Below are 17670 nucleotides of genomic sequence, written 5' to 3' on the forward strand. Positions count from 1 at the left end.
ATACGCATTACAACCAAAGAAATATTATAATTACGAGCGAAAAAAACCTTGTTATTGTTTCTTATAAGTCGTCACGATACACTACTGTGTTTCGCCGTCGATGAAATATTTAACAAAAAAAATGTCGGTGATTTGTCAAAGGGTTTTTTTTTCTTTCGTCGAAATAAAATTAATAATCACACATTATCCGATAAATTTTACCTCTGAGATGGATTTAATTATTTGATTTATTTCGACGAGAGAAACAATTGAAGACATTATCCGATAAAATTTACCTCTGAAATGATTTAATTAATTGATTTATTTCGACGAGAGAAACAATTGAAGACTAAAAAAATTTCGTTTGATAAACCGACAACGTGTCGGGTTGGGACCATCGCTCGGTCACCCATACTAACACATGATATATTCTCAGTAACTGCGCATTACGGGGAAGTAAAAATAATTCTTTGATTTTTTTTTCGATCTTAGTGCGTATCTACGTAAGTCAAAACAGCTTCGACAAACAAAAGTCGAGGATTACCTGTATGTGATTGTTGATGATCTAATTTTAGGTCAATCTCGAAAATTTATTTAAATTGGGCGTGTTCTGTTTTAACTTTCAATATTTTATTTTAAATTTAATATATTGATTATAATTTTATTTTGATATTTGAATTTAATTTTAATATAATAATAATATTTTTAATTTTGATATTTGATTTCAATTTTTAAATTTAATTTTTATTTCGATATTTTGTACGCTACTGGTTTTATCCTGCTGGTTAAAACGTTGGACCAAAATCGTCGTTGGTTTGGTCCGTACGCAGCATAACTGCATCCCGAGCACACGGCGCGGTTGAGCCTCAGTCGCAGCGGTGCCGTTCTTGAAAGCTCACCAAAAATATCTAATCAACATTCATTCACATCTTTTGTTCGAATGTGGTCTATCGACCTGTACAATTTTTTTTTGAAAAACATTAGTTCTGTAGGAAATTATATGCAAGGCTGACGAGAAGAAGAAAAATAAATGAACAAAGGGATTATTAAGAAAATCATAGCAAGCGTATATAAAATATGTATACTATATTATGCAGTCTACATACATACATATATACATATATGTATCTTTTAAAAACTACTTGCAAATAGCAAATTTACATTCTTTGGGTATCCCACATCGAAATCTTTTCAATTTTAGAAAAAAAATTATAGATAAAAAAGTTATTTTAATTATGCAATAAAGTACTAATTTGTGCTAATTTTAACTATTAAAAAATATTTTGAATACTTCCTGGGTTAATCTTCAATATTTCATAGTTGCTTAAAATGCATACATTTCAATGGGAAATCGTCATAATTCAAAACATTACTTTAGATACTCACATTCTGTATTGGATCCAGCTCAGACAATACAATTGATAATACATATAGAAATAGACGAGCTGGACGATAATTGGAGTGTTATGTTATGAATAGATTCAGCTGGTACCATTTCTATCGTATCTAGTTCCACTTCCAGTCCCAGATGTGAATAGGCGTTGGTCTGAGTTGCATCGCTCAGTCGCGCAAGCCTCTCGCACAGTCGCGTGCTCCGAATATTCCTGCATTCCATTTTTAAGTAAGTCATTCATTCAACTATAAATAATGCGTTTACGATGGGACGAGCTTTGCTTCTAAAATCTTATCGAAGCCATTCGATTTAGCAATTTATTTGCGACCCATCAGACAGGCTCATTTACATGTATGGATTTGGCATTGAACAAATACACGCTTCGACTGTTTGTATAATTTCCATCGATACGTGTAGCTGTTTATTCAATACGACAGCGGACGACTGGTGAAATGCTTCGTTCGGCAAACCGAAGGCGATTGCATTTTCTACAAAAATCTTCCCCTTCGCGTCGGAGTGGTGGTACGAGTGGTGAGTAAGTAAGGGTCTCGGGAGAGTTCAATTGTCTATGGTCTGATCCTGATCCTGTTAAACCCTTCGCGGTGCGAATCGAGATGTCCACGTTGGTGACGTCAGCAGGGGCGCAGCCCGACTTGAACGACTCCTCGGCCCCCGCCGGGACTTACAGGAGTCTCACTGAGCCGACAGCAGATGGTATTCTGCGCGCGCAAATCGCCATTCCACCTTATTGATCACAGACATGACACACCCTACTTTCACCCTAACCTAGAAATTATTTTACATCTTACAAATATATGAAAAATTTAATCGACTGTCAAAATTTATCATTTGACCGCCTTATATATTTTATTTAAGGTATATTCCGAGCAGACATATTAAAGTATGCCTTTTTTTGTAATACAATTTTTTTTCGACCAACACAATCGATTGTTCCTAAACACTTGCAGAGGGTGTATTATATGAAAGAAATATTGCAATCATCATTGAAAATTTTTGGGCTTTTTCATATAACGTATTATTTTACAAGCTTTTAAAATAATAATTATTATATAAAAATATACAAAGAATATTTAAAATATTATTGATTAGTACATACTATGTGGTTTGAAATATTTGTTTGGAGCCTGAATCATTTCTGTAGTTAATCATAATAAAAACTGGATGTTTGGTAAAAAAATTTCAAAAGACTTCATTAAAAAAAAATAGGGTACTTGTTTAGTAGTTATTTTAAACCAATTATTATGCTTCGCTGTGACATCACTATTAAACAAGTAGCAAAAATTGTTATAAAACTAAACTCGTAATTTTTATGATTACTTAAAACTTTATGCATTTTTATGATTTATTATGTATATTTTGGGTGACCGTGAAAAAGTCGAAAATGTTTGTTTACCATGCATACATATGAAAAACGACGGTCTCCGTGACGAGCCAGAATGTTAAATTACAGAAAACGCAAATATCGGAAGGCAAAGATCGAAAATCGAAAGATCTTAACCCTTTGACTGCTACAACAACGATAAATCGTTGTTTTGAAATCGGCGAAGATTGCTACGACGATCGTTGTTGATCGTTGTTGTCGTCATTAATTGTCGTATTTCAATACTTTCTTTGCCAGCGCATCAGTGGCACGAAACATTTTTTTTATATACGTATTTATATTTATTTTTCAATTAAGCTTTATAAATATTTATCAATTTTTTAAAAGCTCTTCAATTTCGGGTTCATCATCAAAGTAAATTTCGGGTTCGTTGTCAAAGTCATATAAGGAGTTATTACTTGGGAATTGATTATTGTCGATAAATTCATTTTCAGAATCAGTAGAGCTGCTGATTTGTCGAGTTCCTCGGCGAGGAGCTATTATTTCGCTTTCGTCACTTTCACTGTCCGATATCATTTTGCAGAGTTAAAATAAATGGCAAAAAACAATAGAAATCCGCTTTCAATTATATAGGTCACGAATTCGTGCAATCAATCAAATGCAACTGAAATGCATACAAAATGTTTATGATACATGTTGAAAAATTATTTGATTATTAGAAACTTCGCATCCTTGTGTGTCTCGCTCACACATACACAATTAAAACCAAGAAAGAAAGAGAGAAAGACCGCTACCTGTTTCAAATGTATCGCATGTTTTAACAACGACAAATACATCGATGTCTAAAAATAGATTATTGAAAAAAATAATGCGTCCGAAACAATCGTCAAAACTTATTTAGTGTATATATGTAGGTATCTCTTTCGCACGCACGCATGTAAAAGCAAGACAGAAAGAGAGAGCGCGAGTCCACAACTGCTTCTTAAAAATGTATATAAAGTATTAAAAAAATTACGCGAGTTCGGCGAAGCAAGTATGTAAAAAAATATATTATATTTAATATTTAATTTTTTATAAAGTAATTACAAATGTTAGCATTTTTCGCTTGGACATTGAAATACCTCGTAGCAGCCAAAGGGTTAAGTTGAAAGATCAAAAAAAAGGGTGCATGGTAAACGGTACATACTCAGTTAATTTGCGCGAGCAGGATACAACAGGAAGAAGAGGAACAGGATTTTCTTCCCGTATCCTGCGCGCGCACATTAAACAAGGCTGTATGACAAAAAGAGATAATTTCACCGCATGCCACTCATATATATTATATATACACAGTACCGTTTACCATGCACCTTTTTTTGATCTTTCGATCTTTGCCTTCCGATATTTGCTTTTTCGACCTTTTCACTTTCGGTTCCGTTAGGTAGACCCGTATATTTTATAGCTTTTTTCTCACATTTAATGAATTGAGTGAAAAACCTTTTTTTTTTTTCATTTATGCCATAATAGGGCACTATTGTTAAACAAGTACATACATATCACATTCTCTTTTATAAATTTAAATAATGTTGTATGATTAAATTCCTCATTGAAAACAAAAAAACACTTTCTGTTCAATTCTAATCAAGTATTACATCACCCTGCAATGTGACAGTCAACTATTTCTGTATGGTTTCAAGTTTCAATAACCATTCAGCGATTATTTTTATTTTCAACTACTTATGCTCTTATATACATATTATATATTTGTGTTGAAACTAAATTTAAACCTCCCATTTATAAAAACAGTACATATGAAATTTATATAAAGTATCCTCTATAGAAAGTTTTTGTGACTACGAAAACCATTTGTAACTACATTTGATTGTCATTAATTGAACCTATTATTGGGTTGTTGTGGGCGACATTGTGCCGCTAATTCATTCAATTGTGACCGTTCGTTGCCGCACAATACTAAAATCCGTGCTCTTTATATATACGTTGCAGAACTAAAAAAGCAAGTGAATTCCAACATGGTCAAAGAAAACGGCGACAATTGCCCAGATGGGGCTGACGAGAAGATGCTCAGCGATGAGGAGAAGAAGATCGCCGTCAAAGCGGACATCGGCGATGTTAAATTCGTCAACGATCAACAAAACGGCGATACCAAAGTGGATATATTGGAAATTAAACAAGTACGAAAATTGACGATACCTGCATAATAAAATAAAATTGCCTATTTTTCAGTTTTATATATTGCTTATTATATTTTTATAACAAATCAGGCATTCTAGTTTGAACATTTCGTCTGTGTAGACATTCAATGTTTTAAATACACTGAAAATGGATGCAACGTCCATCAATGACGATGTATATTCTTATAAAGTACCTTGATCTAATTTATTACGATTTTATTATTGATTTGTATTTTTGTAGGCTTTCACCGGTTTGACGAAGGAAGAATTGATGAAATATTGCAACGATCCGTTCTGGGTGCGTCTACGATGGGCTATGTTCATCCTGTTCTGGTTGGTTTGGTTTGGAATGCTCGCCGGTGCTATATTCATCATAGTCGGCGCTCCAAAGTGTGCTCCACCACCACCTAAAACATGGTAATTTTATCATCTTTGCGTTATTTATTAGTTGTTTTTTTTTTGTGTCTAATGTTGTTTTGAAATCGGTAGGTGGGAAGAAGGTCCTCTGTTGGATTTGGATGGATCTGAAGACGTCTTCGGCAAATTGACAACCAACCCGGCTAAGTATTTCGAACAAGTAGAGGCATCGTTGTTGACTCTTGGAACTTTCAAAGGCATGTTTGTGCCGGAAAGTGTAAATCCCGGACTCGACGCATATACCACTCTCTCCCTATCGGCTTCTAATGTATCGGAATTTAAGACGTTTGCCGAAAAACTCAAAGAACAAAATATCAAGTGGGTATATTACGCTTAGCTTTGGATTTAGAATTTATCTTCATTTTATAATATATTAAAATATATTTTGTTTTTAGTCTGGTTGTTGATTTGACTCCGAATTACGTTGATATAAGTCACGATTGGTTCGTCAAGAGTGAAAATGGTGATTCACAATACAAAGACTACTTTGTTTGGCAAGACGGAAAGTCGCTCGGCGCCGGAAACCTATCCCAGCCAAACAATTGGGTATGTTTAATGAATATGCTGTACAATTCCAAACTTTACTTCTGCAAAAACAACTTAATTTGTAATGAATTTGTAGGTATCGACCCTAAACGAACCTGCGTGGACTTATTCCGCAGTACGCAAACAATTCTATCTGCATCAGTTTAGTGAAAATACACCTGATCTTAATTTCAACAATCCGACTGTTGTCAAAGAATTCGACAGTGTGATTAAATTTTGGATCGAAAATGGAGCTAGCGGTGTCAGGTAATTTATGCTCAAATAAATCAATCAAACCCAATAGTCAGTCTTCGTCTAGAAGCAGATTTACTATTGGAGACAAATTATAGTCGCGTTTCATCAGTCAATTCTTTATTAATTTTATAGGTTATCGAAGACGGCACACTTACTAGTGGATATTGATTTCGGCAACGAGACTAAGACTGCTCATACAGTAGGACCTACACTCAATGAATATGCCTTTTATACTCACGACAAAACTACCAATCAAAAAGGACTCGCTGAAATATTAGCCCATTGGAAAGCAATTGTGCAGGACAACACTGAAGGTCAAGGGCTTTTGACATTGAAGGAAGATTTGGAAGTTTTAGATTCCTTCACATATAATAACACAGTCGTAGTCGATCTGCCTCGCTTGGCCGTTGGCAAGGCGCGTCAACCTTCGACGGAACACACGGCGAAGACACTCCAGCAATCGCTGCAGAACGTCTTTAATCTACTCGGTGCATCGTCGTGGCCGAGTTGGCAGGTAGAATACTATTTTTCTATCGTGCACATATTTATTATTGCCGATTTTTCAATTTTTTTTGTTATTGATTTCAGTGCGATTCTACAAATGAGAGTCTTTCGTCAGAGTTGCGCTTCGTCAGCATGCTGCTGCCGGGCACTCCAGTCATCGCAGTCAGCAAGTCGTTGATGAATAACAATTCCATATTGGTGCGTGTGTTTCGGTTTATGATTATTATATTTTTATCGAATGCTCTGATCTAACTTTGATTTAATTCTACAGTTGGATTCGGAATATAAGAACTTGTTGGCTCTGCGTGCACTTCCGAGCATGAAGTATGGCCAATATCATAGTTACTTGGTGGCCAGCGATACTGTATTCGCATACACCAGGTCAGTACAAAGTCTCGTTATTAATACTAATAAATGCTAATAAAATAAAGCCTTGAAGTATGTTTTTATGTTTGCACGCATACTTGATACATATGTAGGTCTTGGTAAGTATTAAAATATCTTCGAAGAAGCTACGATGTGTGTTGAAACTTTTCTTTATGCGTTTTTGTATGGCTTCAGGTTGAAATCTGGCAATCCTGGTTTTATGGTGATTTATAATCCTACTGCGGAGGGCACACGTGTCAATATGACCATTGTTAGCGATGTTCCTGCCGAATTGACTGTGAATCTTCTCAGCAAAAGCTACGACGAGAAGGATGTATTCATTAAGTATGTGTTGTTGTGTTGATATGGTATTGTAGTTGTTGTTGTGCACAATATTTAATATATGTTTGTTGTTTCAGGGCGAAGTTGCCTGCTGATAATATTCCAATATCGGCGAAGTCGGCCATTATTATGACTTATGCGCCCGTGAAAGATTAAGCGTTTTAGATTAAGTATGTACTCGACAATTAAAATGTTTCATTCCACAGGCTTGCGTGAAAGATTTTTTTTGCATTTATTGACGCTTTTTGTATTTTTAGTCTAAAGAATAATAATTATCTCAAATATTGAATAAATTAGATTTGCATTCGAATGTGTTTTATTGTTATGAATAATGTAGTTTTATGTAAATTAATAATGAAATGTTTCGATTTTATCAATGCTTGCATTTCAGCGTATTCAAAGTCATGAATTTGAATGAAGAATCTTCAAAAGTGGACTGTAATTATGCTAGATATATACGTAAGTAAACGCTAAGGGAGAATTGTTAACATAAGTTGATTTATTTATATTTCGCTTATGTTAAGAAAGGTAAAAACGCTGACTGAAGCACAATGTGTTGTAATCCATCTGCTTTAGGAAGACACTAGAGTAAAACGCACTGCTGTCCCTTACACCACATCTCGTACACTTGTTTTGTCTGTACACAATGCTATTGGTCGAGGGGTGGTGTCATGGACAGCAAGTGTCTTTCTAAGCGGATGAAAAATATCAGTTTTCATAGTATATTGATAATTTTAATGGACTTGGTGTTTAAAGAAAGACACTTCATTAGTTTAGTTCAACATTTGGCATATATTTTGGGTATTTTGATTATCAAAAGCTTACCATAGTGAAGCCGGCCTGGTGATAATTAACTAATTATCGTCTTGAGCAGTCTTACTAGAATCCAAATATGGTTAATTTAGAACGGTAAACGGATTATTTCGCACATTGCGGTCGCTCGCACGACAATCGTTGCTACGAATATCTAGTACTCGAGTTCTCGTTAGTATGATAGTTCGTGTGGGTTACTCTTGATGGATGGAATTTTCGGGTGTCAGATGTTTTTATGATGATTTTAGTGAATCACTAAACCATTTAAAACAGAATTCTAGAAAAATACCTCGATAATCCGTAATTCGAAAAATGGTTGATAACAAAAAAAAAATACATTTCTATTAATGAAATTTTAAGATTTTGTATGAAATTCACGAGCGAGAGATAAATCTGACTTCATAAAATATGTACGTATATTTCGAATTATATATCACATGCATTTTGAATTAGAATGTAAACAATTTTAAATACAAACTTTACACAAATGTCAATATGACAGATCCTGACTGTCAAATGGAGGAATTGGTTGTAATTTGAGACTCATGATGCGGGGCTTTGCCCTCGAAGCCCCATTAAAAAACTCATTTCGCTTTTTCGCATTCGAACGCTCGATATCTCTGTAGGTATCAATTTATTTTTAACTTCAGTATCATTTTTCATGTGTCAATTGACGTTCTGTACAAAATTTCAAATTGAAAATGTAATTCAACATTTATATTTACCATATACCTTGTGAATTATTCGATCTAATATCAAGCCATTTTTATTTATTAAATCCACTATAAATAGCTTTCTTATGAATATGTTATGTTCAATTCAGTCTAACCTATTCTCTGTAGATTCTTAATGAAAAGTCTTTTTGATTAATATCATTGTATTTCTCAGATAACATGTCTGAGGCTGGAATACCTCCCCCGCCACCTCTATTACAGCTCACCCCAAAGAAAGAATCTAACAGCGAGCCGAGGAGAGTACACTTGCGCTATCAAGTTGGCTGCGATTGGGCCTCATCTATCGAGGAGTTGAAAACGGCCTGTCAAAGACATGGAGTGTGTCTTTATGCCGAGCCATCGATCTGGTGCTATACGAATTTCGAGTCGATCCTTCAAGTCGGACCCACGTGCGGCTTGGTCGCTTTGAGCATGCTATTGCAGAAGGCTATGACGCCAGACAATATTCTGAATATGGCTAAAGACCTTGGGTACACCAATAACGGAGAGATGTTCAGCGTGAAAAGCATGTTCAGTCTGATCGAGTATGTCTTGAAGAAGGTCAACATTGATAACTTGTCAGTGGAACATTGCAAGCAGAAGATTTTCGACGAGAGAGTTGTTCAGTCGTTGATCGACGGCTCTGTAATGCTCGTACCGTATCCTTTGAAATTGCTTTCATTTAATTTTACTTTCCAATCATTATGTAGATTGGGAACTTTATACATATCTTTTATATGAATTAAATAATTATTATTCGTTTGTCCAAATTGAAAGATCAATTATGTTTCAAACGCAAATTTGGGTCTGATTGAATATCATGTATGGTTAATGTGACCATTTATTTTTGTCCTCAAAACGGGACATCTACCAATTTTTACGTAATAGTATGTGTATTCAAGAAAACGCGTATTTTTTCATAGTTTTTTATTTATTAATAAAAAGAACAGGAATGTTGATGAAGAAAAGAAAAGAACAGGCATGAATAATATAAATATAAAAAATTTATGTTGTTTTATATTTTTCTGATGAACAAATTTTCTTAAGTATTACTGGGTTTGCTTTTAAATAAGAATGAAATTCTTGGCAGAATTTCTTAAAATTGATTTTAATTAACAGCATCGCTTTAAGAACTGCAACTTGCAATTGCGTTTTTTCGGTTGTCCACAACTTGTTCATCTGTGAAAAGACTCTTTCTATGGGTGCATTAGTTCCGGGCAGGCATAAAATGTATTCAATAACACTGTTCGATACGAAAAATGGTTCAGAGACGAGATATGACTTTTCTTATAGATATATGCCCAGTAAACACAAATCTGGTAATAAAAAATGTTGATTGGCTCGAGATTTGGAGATATATGTGTTTTTTAAATCGCGCGATTTTTCTATATTTTGGTGTTCGGTCGATGTCTCAAAATCTGTCAATTTCCTGTTCAAAATGAATATAGGAATCTATAGTCGGGTATCAAATTCGGGTTTTTGAAAACGGGACATTTCGACGTCCCGAAGCTGTGCTTGGGGACAACAGGACAGGCTGCCTAAAAACGGGACGGTCCCGTTCAAAACGGGACGTATGGTCACTTTATGTATGGTACAATCGTCATGTGATTTTTTCCCAGGATGCTAGCAATCATTCCCATGACCTACCTTGTCTTGAATAAGGATGTTTGAAGATTAGGGTGGAATGTATTTAGGCGAATGAATGCTGTTTGTAAAATAAAGTAATAGATGAAGAGAGGCTATGGGATATTCCCATTGTCACGAGTAACAGAAAATGCAATGGAATTCCATCTGAATATTTTCCTTGTATGTAATGTGATGAAGATCTGTATGAGACAGAGATATAGGCATCAGTAATAGCACTGCTACTTTTCAAAATAGCTTCTGTGGCTTTTCCATGTACTTACAATTTGTTTTTGACAAATATTTAGGCACTTTTGACTGGGGTTCTAGATGTGATTTTAAAATTTCCCATTTCTGATTATACACTTTGGCTGGAAGCGCCCTAGATTTTGAGGTATTAGGTTTCAGCCTAGGTAGGTTATAGGTAAATTGCAGCAGTATAGCTCGGTGATTGGGTTAACCACCGAGAAAAAAAATCCTGCCCTAACAATGACGTATGGATGCAAAATTTGGACATTATATAATAAACTGTTGAATAAAGTAAAGAGAATTATGACGAGACTAGCTAAAAATATAGAAGAGCCTTGTAAAAATGGTGATGGGTGGGTCAAGTGGGAAAAAATAATGTACGAAAGGAAAACGTATTCAAATGGTATCTAGGGGATTGTACATATACATATGTACACAAGTCAAAATTAAGAAAATGAGTAATATTAGGTTATTTACTTTTTGATAGTGTTGCGTAGGGGTGGGTTGATGATCCAAATGAAAGGCCAATGTCGCTTCACAGCATTTATTGAATGATTCAGGAGGTCCACGCGCAGTCAGCGCTCGTTCCAGAATAATCACTGTACCAAGTGTACCTCCTTTTAAAGGGCAAGTTGCCCACCACAACTTCCCCGCTTCATTGTTTAGGCACATACAGTTTTAAGTGAGTCTCACGCTCTCGGGTTCTGAGAATTCTACCAGCTACTTACTACATCCCCTACAATTACTACATTGATAATCCCCACCTGAAAATGATTATTCGTTTCATCGATTATTTCCTTGACGTTATTTTTAGATATGATGCTGATCGGAATCACTCTCCGTGTATGAAAAGGGGTCACTCTGCGCACTGGGCCATCGTAACCGGTATTCTGATAGCGGAAGTATTCGAGGGTAAGAAGCAAAAATACGACTTTAGAAACGTCTATGTTACGGCTAGACACGGAAAATCTGCCAATCTTGCGATATGGAAACTGCAAGACTTGGAAAACAGCAATAGAAACCTGGACGAAATGTCGGAGATAAGAGTCAATGATGAATTAGAGTACATAGTACCCAACGGTGGTCTGAATGGGGAAGACGGCCTAAGCGGACAATTCATTTTAGTTCACAAAATGAATAAAAACGACATCACTTAGTTTTACGATTAGATGAATTTGGGAGGAATTGGGATGGTGCTATTAAATGAAATTAATCTTTGTAATGTATTTTTTTTAGTTTAATTTAATTGTGGATAACAATATTGACACACAGACATATATTATATTGTTATTATAAATAAACAATACTGATTTTGATAATATTGCATTTGATTGTGTATTTTATTTTGTTTTAAAAACATTGCAAATCGTTAATGGAAAATTGACACATATTGCAAATAATTCATAGTTTTATGTATACATGTATATAACAATCAACGTATAAATGAGATCTTTTTTCTTTTTTGCGAAAATGCACTCTTCCTTTACAATCCGTTCGACTTTTTAATATTATCTCAAGTATGAAAAAAATATTAATATTATATTTTCAAATAAATCACATCGCATTTTAACACGAACTATCACTGATAACGTACTTAATAATATAAAACAATAGCACATCTTATTTACCGTACTTATGTAATTTTTGTGTACAGTTAAATTATTTTTACTATTGGCTTTAATTACAATGAAATAAATCAATGTGAGTTAAACTTTTAATGTATATCATACTTCATTAAACAAATGAGTAGTCAATTCGCAAAATTAAATTCATAATAATGTAAATGACAATAATAATAATTAAATCTTAAATGATATAAGATGATATGTATGGCAAATTATTACGACGACTTTATATATTCCGTTTCTATTTAAACTTCAATTTAATAGTTACATTTTACATATAAAATATTAATTTTTATATATTATATTATATGTATAAATATGTACACCAGATCTATTATCTACTACTATTTATCTATATGTATGTATATATGTATATGTAGATACATATATACGTCGAAAATCATAGTATTGTACCTATCACATAAAAAACGCTATGAATTCAATTAAAGCCTCATCGAATCAAGACGACAAGTAGAAAAAAAACTTACTTACATACATATATTTCAATGTCAATAACACAGAGAGATCGCCAGCATTTTCTTGGCATTAAATAAATTTACAACACACATACATATATTATCTTTTTAATTCCTACAGAACATTTTTTATTAAGTGTATAATAATCAATTATTTCATTACAATGACACTTTAAATTGTGTATATGTATGTACAATTTAAGAAAGCCCTGGCATTTGTAAGATAGTTACATTTCTTCTACCTAAAGACAACATTAAATATATTAAAGCATCAGTTGAAAAAAAATATGGAACGTTGCAGTCTTCTATGGGCGTTTTTCATATACGTGTATACGAATGAGTCAATATTTATGTTCAACATTGTTTCGGTTGGTGGCACTGTTTTGGGCCTGTGTATATATGTATAAACTGACCATTATGAAATCGTAAACTATTTATTACGAATCCTTTCAGTTACAAGTCATTTGACTAATATTGTATATGCTTTAAGGAACTAGTTCATTTTATGTATTACTGTATAGTTATTTGTAATATAAATCGCTTAAGCATGTCTATTTTTTTTAATAGTAAACATTCATTTGTTTCTACATTAAATTTATTTGAATCTAAAAAAATGAATATTTGACGATAGCCAATCAGGAACGAATTTGAAGACAGCCAATCAGAAACGAATTACACACACACACACATACACACAACGAACTTTATTTGTTTTGAATGTGTATAAGATATGTTATGTAGTAAGCTATGTCAGTGATCAGGTAATCAGCAACAATTATATATCTTGCAGACTTAAGGAAGTTTGAAACAAGATATATGTACATAGATGATACATATACAGAATAATGTCTGATGTTTTTATTAAATACTTTCATTTCCTAAGCGCATCAAATATATACATATGATTCTCAAGTTATTTTCAACAAAATGGAAACCACATTATATTTTATGTGTCTACATACATATAAAACTGGGTGTTTTTATTTGTAATGGTTTATCTATTGAATATACCTACACATGCTTTTCGACTTTGCACTATTAATTAATTCACTAGTTATATTATACGATGGTTTATATGTATGTAGTTGATAATTATTTTACCTTAGCAACTAGTATGTCAGTTATAATGTAATAAAAATGTAAGACTATGGAAAGTTTGAAGAGTTTATGTTGTTTATTAAGGATCGTATGAGACGTTTAAAATTGATAAAAAATCATGGAAAAATTGATTGTTTCCGTTGAGTTATTACAGCGCCATTAAAAGACAATATTTATTGGTCAATCTACACAAATGCATACACAAACATCAAAACAACTAATTGAATTATTATAGAACAATACAAGAATTAAAGTATTGACTCATCACTACATTCAAACGATTAGAATGGAAGATATCTGATACACAAAAAATCTTACCATCCTTATATAGACTTTTCACCTTATTTTCAGCAGGAACGGATACGCTGTACAGACATTATTTATTTTCCTTTGGAAAGAGTTATTTGACTCTTTTGTATCATATACTCATCGCTATGGACATATTGAGTGTGTGTATTGCTTCCAATGAAAAGATTCACGTTAAAAATTGTGCGGAAAAGCAAATCCAATACAAAAATCAACGATCACATCTCAAACTGCGCATGCAGATTGAAAACCCACACGTTAAAATTACACAAATAGATTTACAATATTTGGAATTTACATGTCACTACGTATTTTCTTCTTATTTTTAACCAACATCGAAAGACATCAAACACAGAAAAGTGGTCTCGGACCTTACAACAGCACACACCACGTGAAAATATCACCAATTCGCATTACACTATCTCAGCAAGCTCGGCTATGTTTCGCATCAGAACAACTTCTAAACTCTACAATTATTTTAATCGAAATAAAGACACATCAATAATGCAAAGTCAACGATTATTTATATGAAATACGTCAAAATACAAATATGCAAATTATACACCAGTTGAATCAGTTTTGACTTATATGACAATTGTACACATTTAATTCTATAATGTATGTATATAGAAAAAATTCACATATTTGCTATTAATATAAATTACGCTTACCTAAGAGTTTCATAGTCTTTATTGATTACAATCATATTGTCTCGAGATATTAAAAATTTATTTACAAATAATAATCCAATTTCTTTGACGTGTTTTTCTCGGGTGCTTTCAATTGACTTTTTCATTTTAGAACAATAAATGATATAGAAGTGTAACTATGACATGAAAATATGTTTTTCTAACATATAGGAAGACAGAATAATGATGATATACAATATTATGTATGAATTTGGATATTATATTTCAAACATGGATATACTGTCATAAGAAAATTATAAATAAATAAAAGAAAAATCAATTTTTATCATCATATGATATATTATTATACGTGTTTTGTAATAAAAAAGATCATTCTATTTTTTCAATGCTATGTACAATTTTTTCATTATTGGCTCACAGTTAAAATTTACACATCAAAGGTATAGAAACACTGTGCAACATTTGCTGTTATGAATAAATATTATGCGTTTATCTCTTGACGCACGACAAAACTACCACAAACACGATTTTATCTCTAAACATTTCACATTTTAATGCTAAACTTGAATTTATCAATATATAATAATATGTACGTTTCAAAGACTTAGATTATGTTATATCAATTACCGGGTAAGATATAATTAGGAAACAAATACCATGGCTGATAATTTTTTTGATTATGTTGCGCGACAAGTAAAAAACTTTGAAATATATCACAATAGTAATTAAAAAAAAGCCTTTGGTAAATAAATATGCGTATATTGTTAATCAGTGACTGAAACAAAAACAAAATGAAACTGACTAGAATTTTTTTTATCGAAATGAATATAGAAAAATTTTAAATGCAAAAACATACGTACATAAATTTTACGCATACGTAAAAATTATTAATAACAGATTCGGTGAATAAAAAATGATTAATGTATCATCCGTTCTGAAGAATTTAATTCCTACATATGTATTTTTTACGTCACATGACTAGATAAGCGAGTCTATATAAAAAGGCAATAGATATATATTTATATTTTTTTTTTCAATTTTGAGAATATATTAAGAGTTAAAAATGTATTTTAAAATTCATAAACTTCATATAAATATTTTTCACATTGAAATATTATCAATAGAATTACATACATACATAAAGGTATGGTATATAAATACCACAAAAAAAAAAAAGAATATCACGTAAAATCTCTTGATCTGCATTCCGATTCACAAATTGTAACAAAACCAAAGATTTACAAAATAAATAAATTCAATCGAGTTTACAGTAACTACGACGACGACATATATATATGTAAATATAAATTCATACACATTTCGTCAAACTTAACAGTAATTTTGAATCGTTCGTAAACTTTTTGCACAACGTGATCAATTATTAATTAAATTATAAATTAAACGTTATCATTAAAATATTATGCTTTACACATACATATATATATATTATATAAAATAATTAAAACGTAAACTACGTACAATATATGAATTACGGAATATTTTAGGATGTATTATTATTAAATTATGCAATATACAATATATATATATAAAATTGGGAATAAGACTAATAAAAATCAGAAGAAACTTCTCAAAATAATCTCACAGCACGTACACGCAACGCGAGGAAACTTCTATGAAATCGTCTCGACGTCGGGTTGATTAAAATTAAAAACGAAATCCTTGTTCGCAAATATTTACCAGTCGATATTTTATTAATTAAAGCCGAGATCTAAGTAAGCTCTTGCGGCGCTAGAGGAGCGCCCAATAAAGCTACTGGGAAGGTTTTCATGTGCGTCTGCCATTGCATTGACAATTGGAAGAATTTAACGCTGCTCCACTCAGTGCCATCGATAAACACTGAAAAAAACAATACACGATAAGTTTTTTTATCAATTTTTACACAAACATGTATGTATATAAAAAATAATAAATCACCCCTGAGCGGCGTGTTGTGCGATGACTTTGATGAACATATAATACGAGTGATGTTTTCTAACGTCTGACTTCTTCCCGTGTCTGTATCTTTGTCTTTTTCCTTCTTCTTACCTAGCCTCATTACTGAAACATTAAAAAATATGTTTTAAAATAGCCTGGTTTTTTTTTTTAAATATTACGGATGATGAACCATATGAATGAATATAACCACATTTTAAGTACCAAGCTATCATACTTGTACGATTCATTCGAATACTCACTCTTCTGTTTCTTTTCTTTGGTGGCATACGTCATCAGGAACAGCGGTGTCGTCTGAGGATCGACTCCCGAAGACAATCGAGCAACTTGCAGACAACGGAACGTCGACTTGATAGTACCACGAGTTGTACCAGCAGCGCTTGCAGTTGAAGTCGAACCTGCATTAGGAGCATTTGATCCGGCATTGCTCATTCCAGTAGCATTCTTTATATGGCCTTCGATTTTTTTTCTTGTGGACAAATCTTCCACTTTATTTTGTGAATCTCCCCCTTTGCTAAACTGAAAAAGTTAAGCAAAAAATAATCAATACATGTTTTTTATCAGTGTATGTATATATCAAAGAAGTATGGAGCGCTGTATGTTCGGCATAACAAGAAGAGACAGGAAACTGAATACGTGGGTGAGAAGTTTAGTCGATGTAGTGGAGAGAGTGAAGAGATTTAAATAGCAATGCGCGGTTAGGTAACTAGAATAATGGACGAAAGGCGAACAGGAGAACTGAAATGGTACCCAAGAGAATGTTAAAGTGTGAAAGGAATATGGGGAGACGAAATAAAAAAAAAACGCTTGTTAAAAAACACATCTTATTGCATATTTTTTTCTTTTTGTGTAGCCATAGTGACGACTTGG

At 32.9% G+C, this 17670-nt stretch overlaps 4 protein-coding genes across 9 annotated transcripts in view; 2 read left to right on the forward strand and 2 right to left on the reverse strand.

Moving 5' to 3' along the window:
- Nucleotides 1-17670, reverse strand: part of LOC143921168 (uncharacterized) — a 420653-nt gene that overhangs the window by 1611 nt on the left and 401372 nt on the right. The window lies entirely within an intron of this gene.
- CD98hc (CD98 heavy chain) lies at nt 1376-7621 on the forward strand. 3 transcript variants are annotated; one of them, XM_077444302.1, is made up of 11 exons: nt 1376-1600; nt 4698-4885; nt 5127-5302; nt 5375-5620; nt 5698-5848; nt 5925-6094; nt 6215-6596; nt 6671-6784; nt 6858-6967; nt 7148-7297; nt 7372-7621. In XM_077444302.1, the coding sequence occupies exons 2-11, from the start codon at nt 4724-4726 to the stop codon at nt 7448-7450; spliced, it is 1740 nt and encodes a 579-aa protein (XP_077300428.1). In that variant the 5' UTR covers nt 1376-1600; nt 4698-4723; the 3' UTR covers nt 7451-7621. The 3 variants fall into 3 exon arrangements, with proteins under 3 accessions (XP_077300428.1, XP_077300427.1, XP_077300429.1); XM_077444301.1 differs by having other exon boundaries at nt 1506-1903; nt 7372-7618; XM_077444303.1 differs by lacking the exon at nt 1376-1600 and adding an exon at nt 1760-1907.
- LOC143921158 (actin maturation protease) lies at nt 8570-12138 on the forward strand. 3 transcript variants are annotated; one of them, XM_077444321.1, is made up of 3 exons: nt 8570-8729; nt 8996-9479; nt 11507-12138. In XM_077444321.1, exons 2-3 carry the CDS (start codon nt 9001-9003, stop codon nt 11847-11849), a joined length of 822 nt encoding a protein of 273 aa, XP_077300447.1. In that variant the 5' UTR covers nt 8570-8729; nt 8996-9000; the 3' UTR covers nt 11850-12138. The 3 variants fall into 3 exon arrangements, with proteins under 3 accessions (XP_077300447.1, XP_077300448.1, XP_077300449.1); XM_077444322.1 differs by having other exon boundaries at nt 8570-8733; nt 11507-12022; XM_077444323.1 differs by having other exon boundaries at nt 8728-8810; nt 11507-12022.
- The window catches only part of KrT95D (phosphofurin acidic cluster sorting protein KrT95D), a 75639-nt gene continuing 74424 nt past the window's right edge, over nt 16456-17670 (reverse strand). For both annotated transcript variants that reach the window (XM_077444260.1, XM_077444259.1), the window contains 3 exons: nt 17043-17319; nt 16783-16905; nt 16456-16704 (listed from right to left, as the gene is read on the reverse strand). In XM_077444260.1, coding sequence (XP_077300386.1) covers nt 16577-16704; nt 16783-16905; nt 17043-17319 — 528 coding nt within the window. In that variant the 3' untranslated portion in view covers nt 16456-16576. The remainder of the gene's footprint in view (nt 16705-16782; nt 16906-17042; nt 17320-17670) is intronic.

Source organism: Arctopsyche grandis, chromosome 13 (assembly GCF_051622035.1).
Source record: "Arctopsyche grandis isolate Sample6627 chromosome 13, ASM5162203v2, whole genome shotgun sequence".
Lineage (NCBI taxonomy): Eukaryota > Metazoa > Arthropoda > Insecta > Trichoptera > Hydropsychidae > Arctopsyche > Arctopsyche grandis.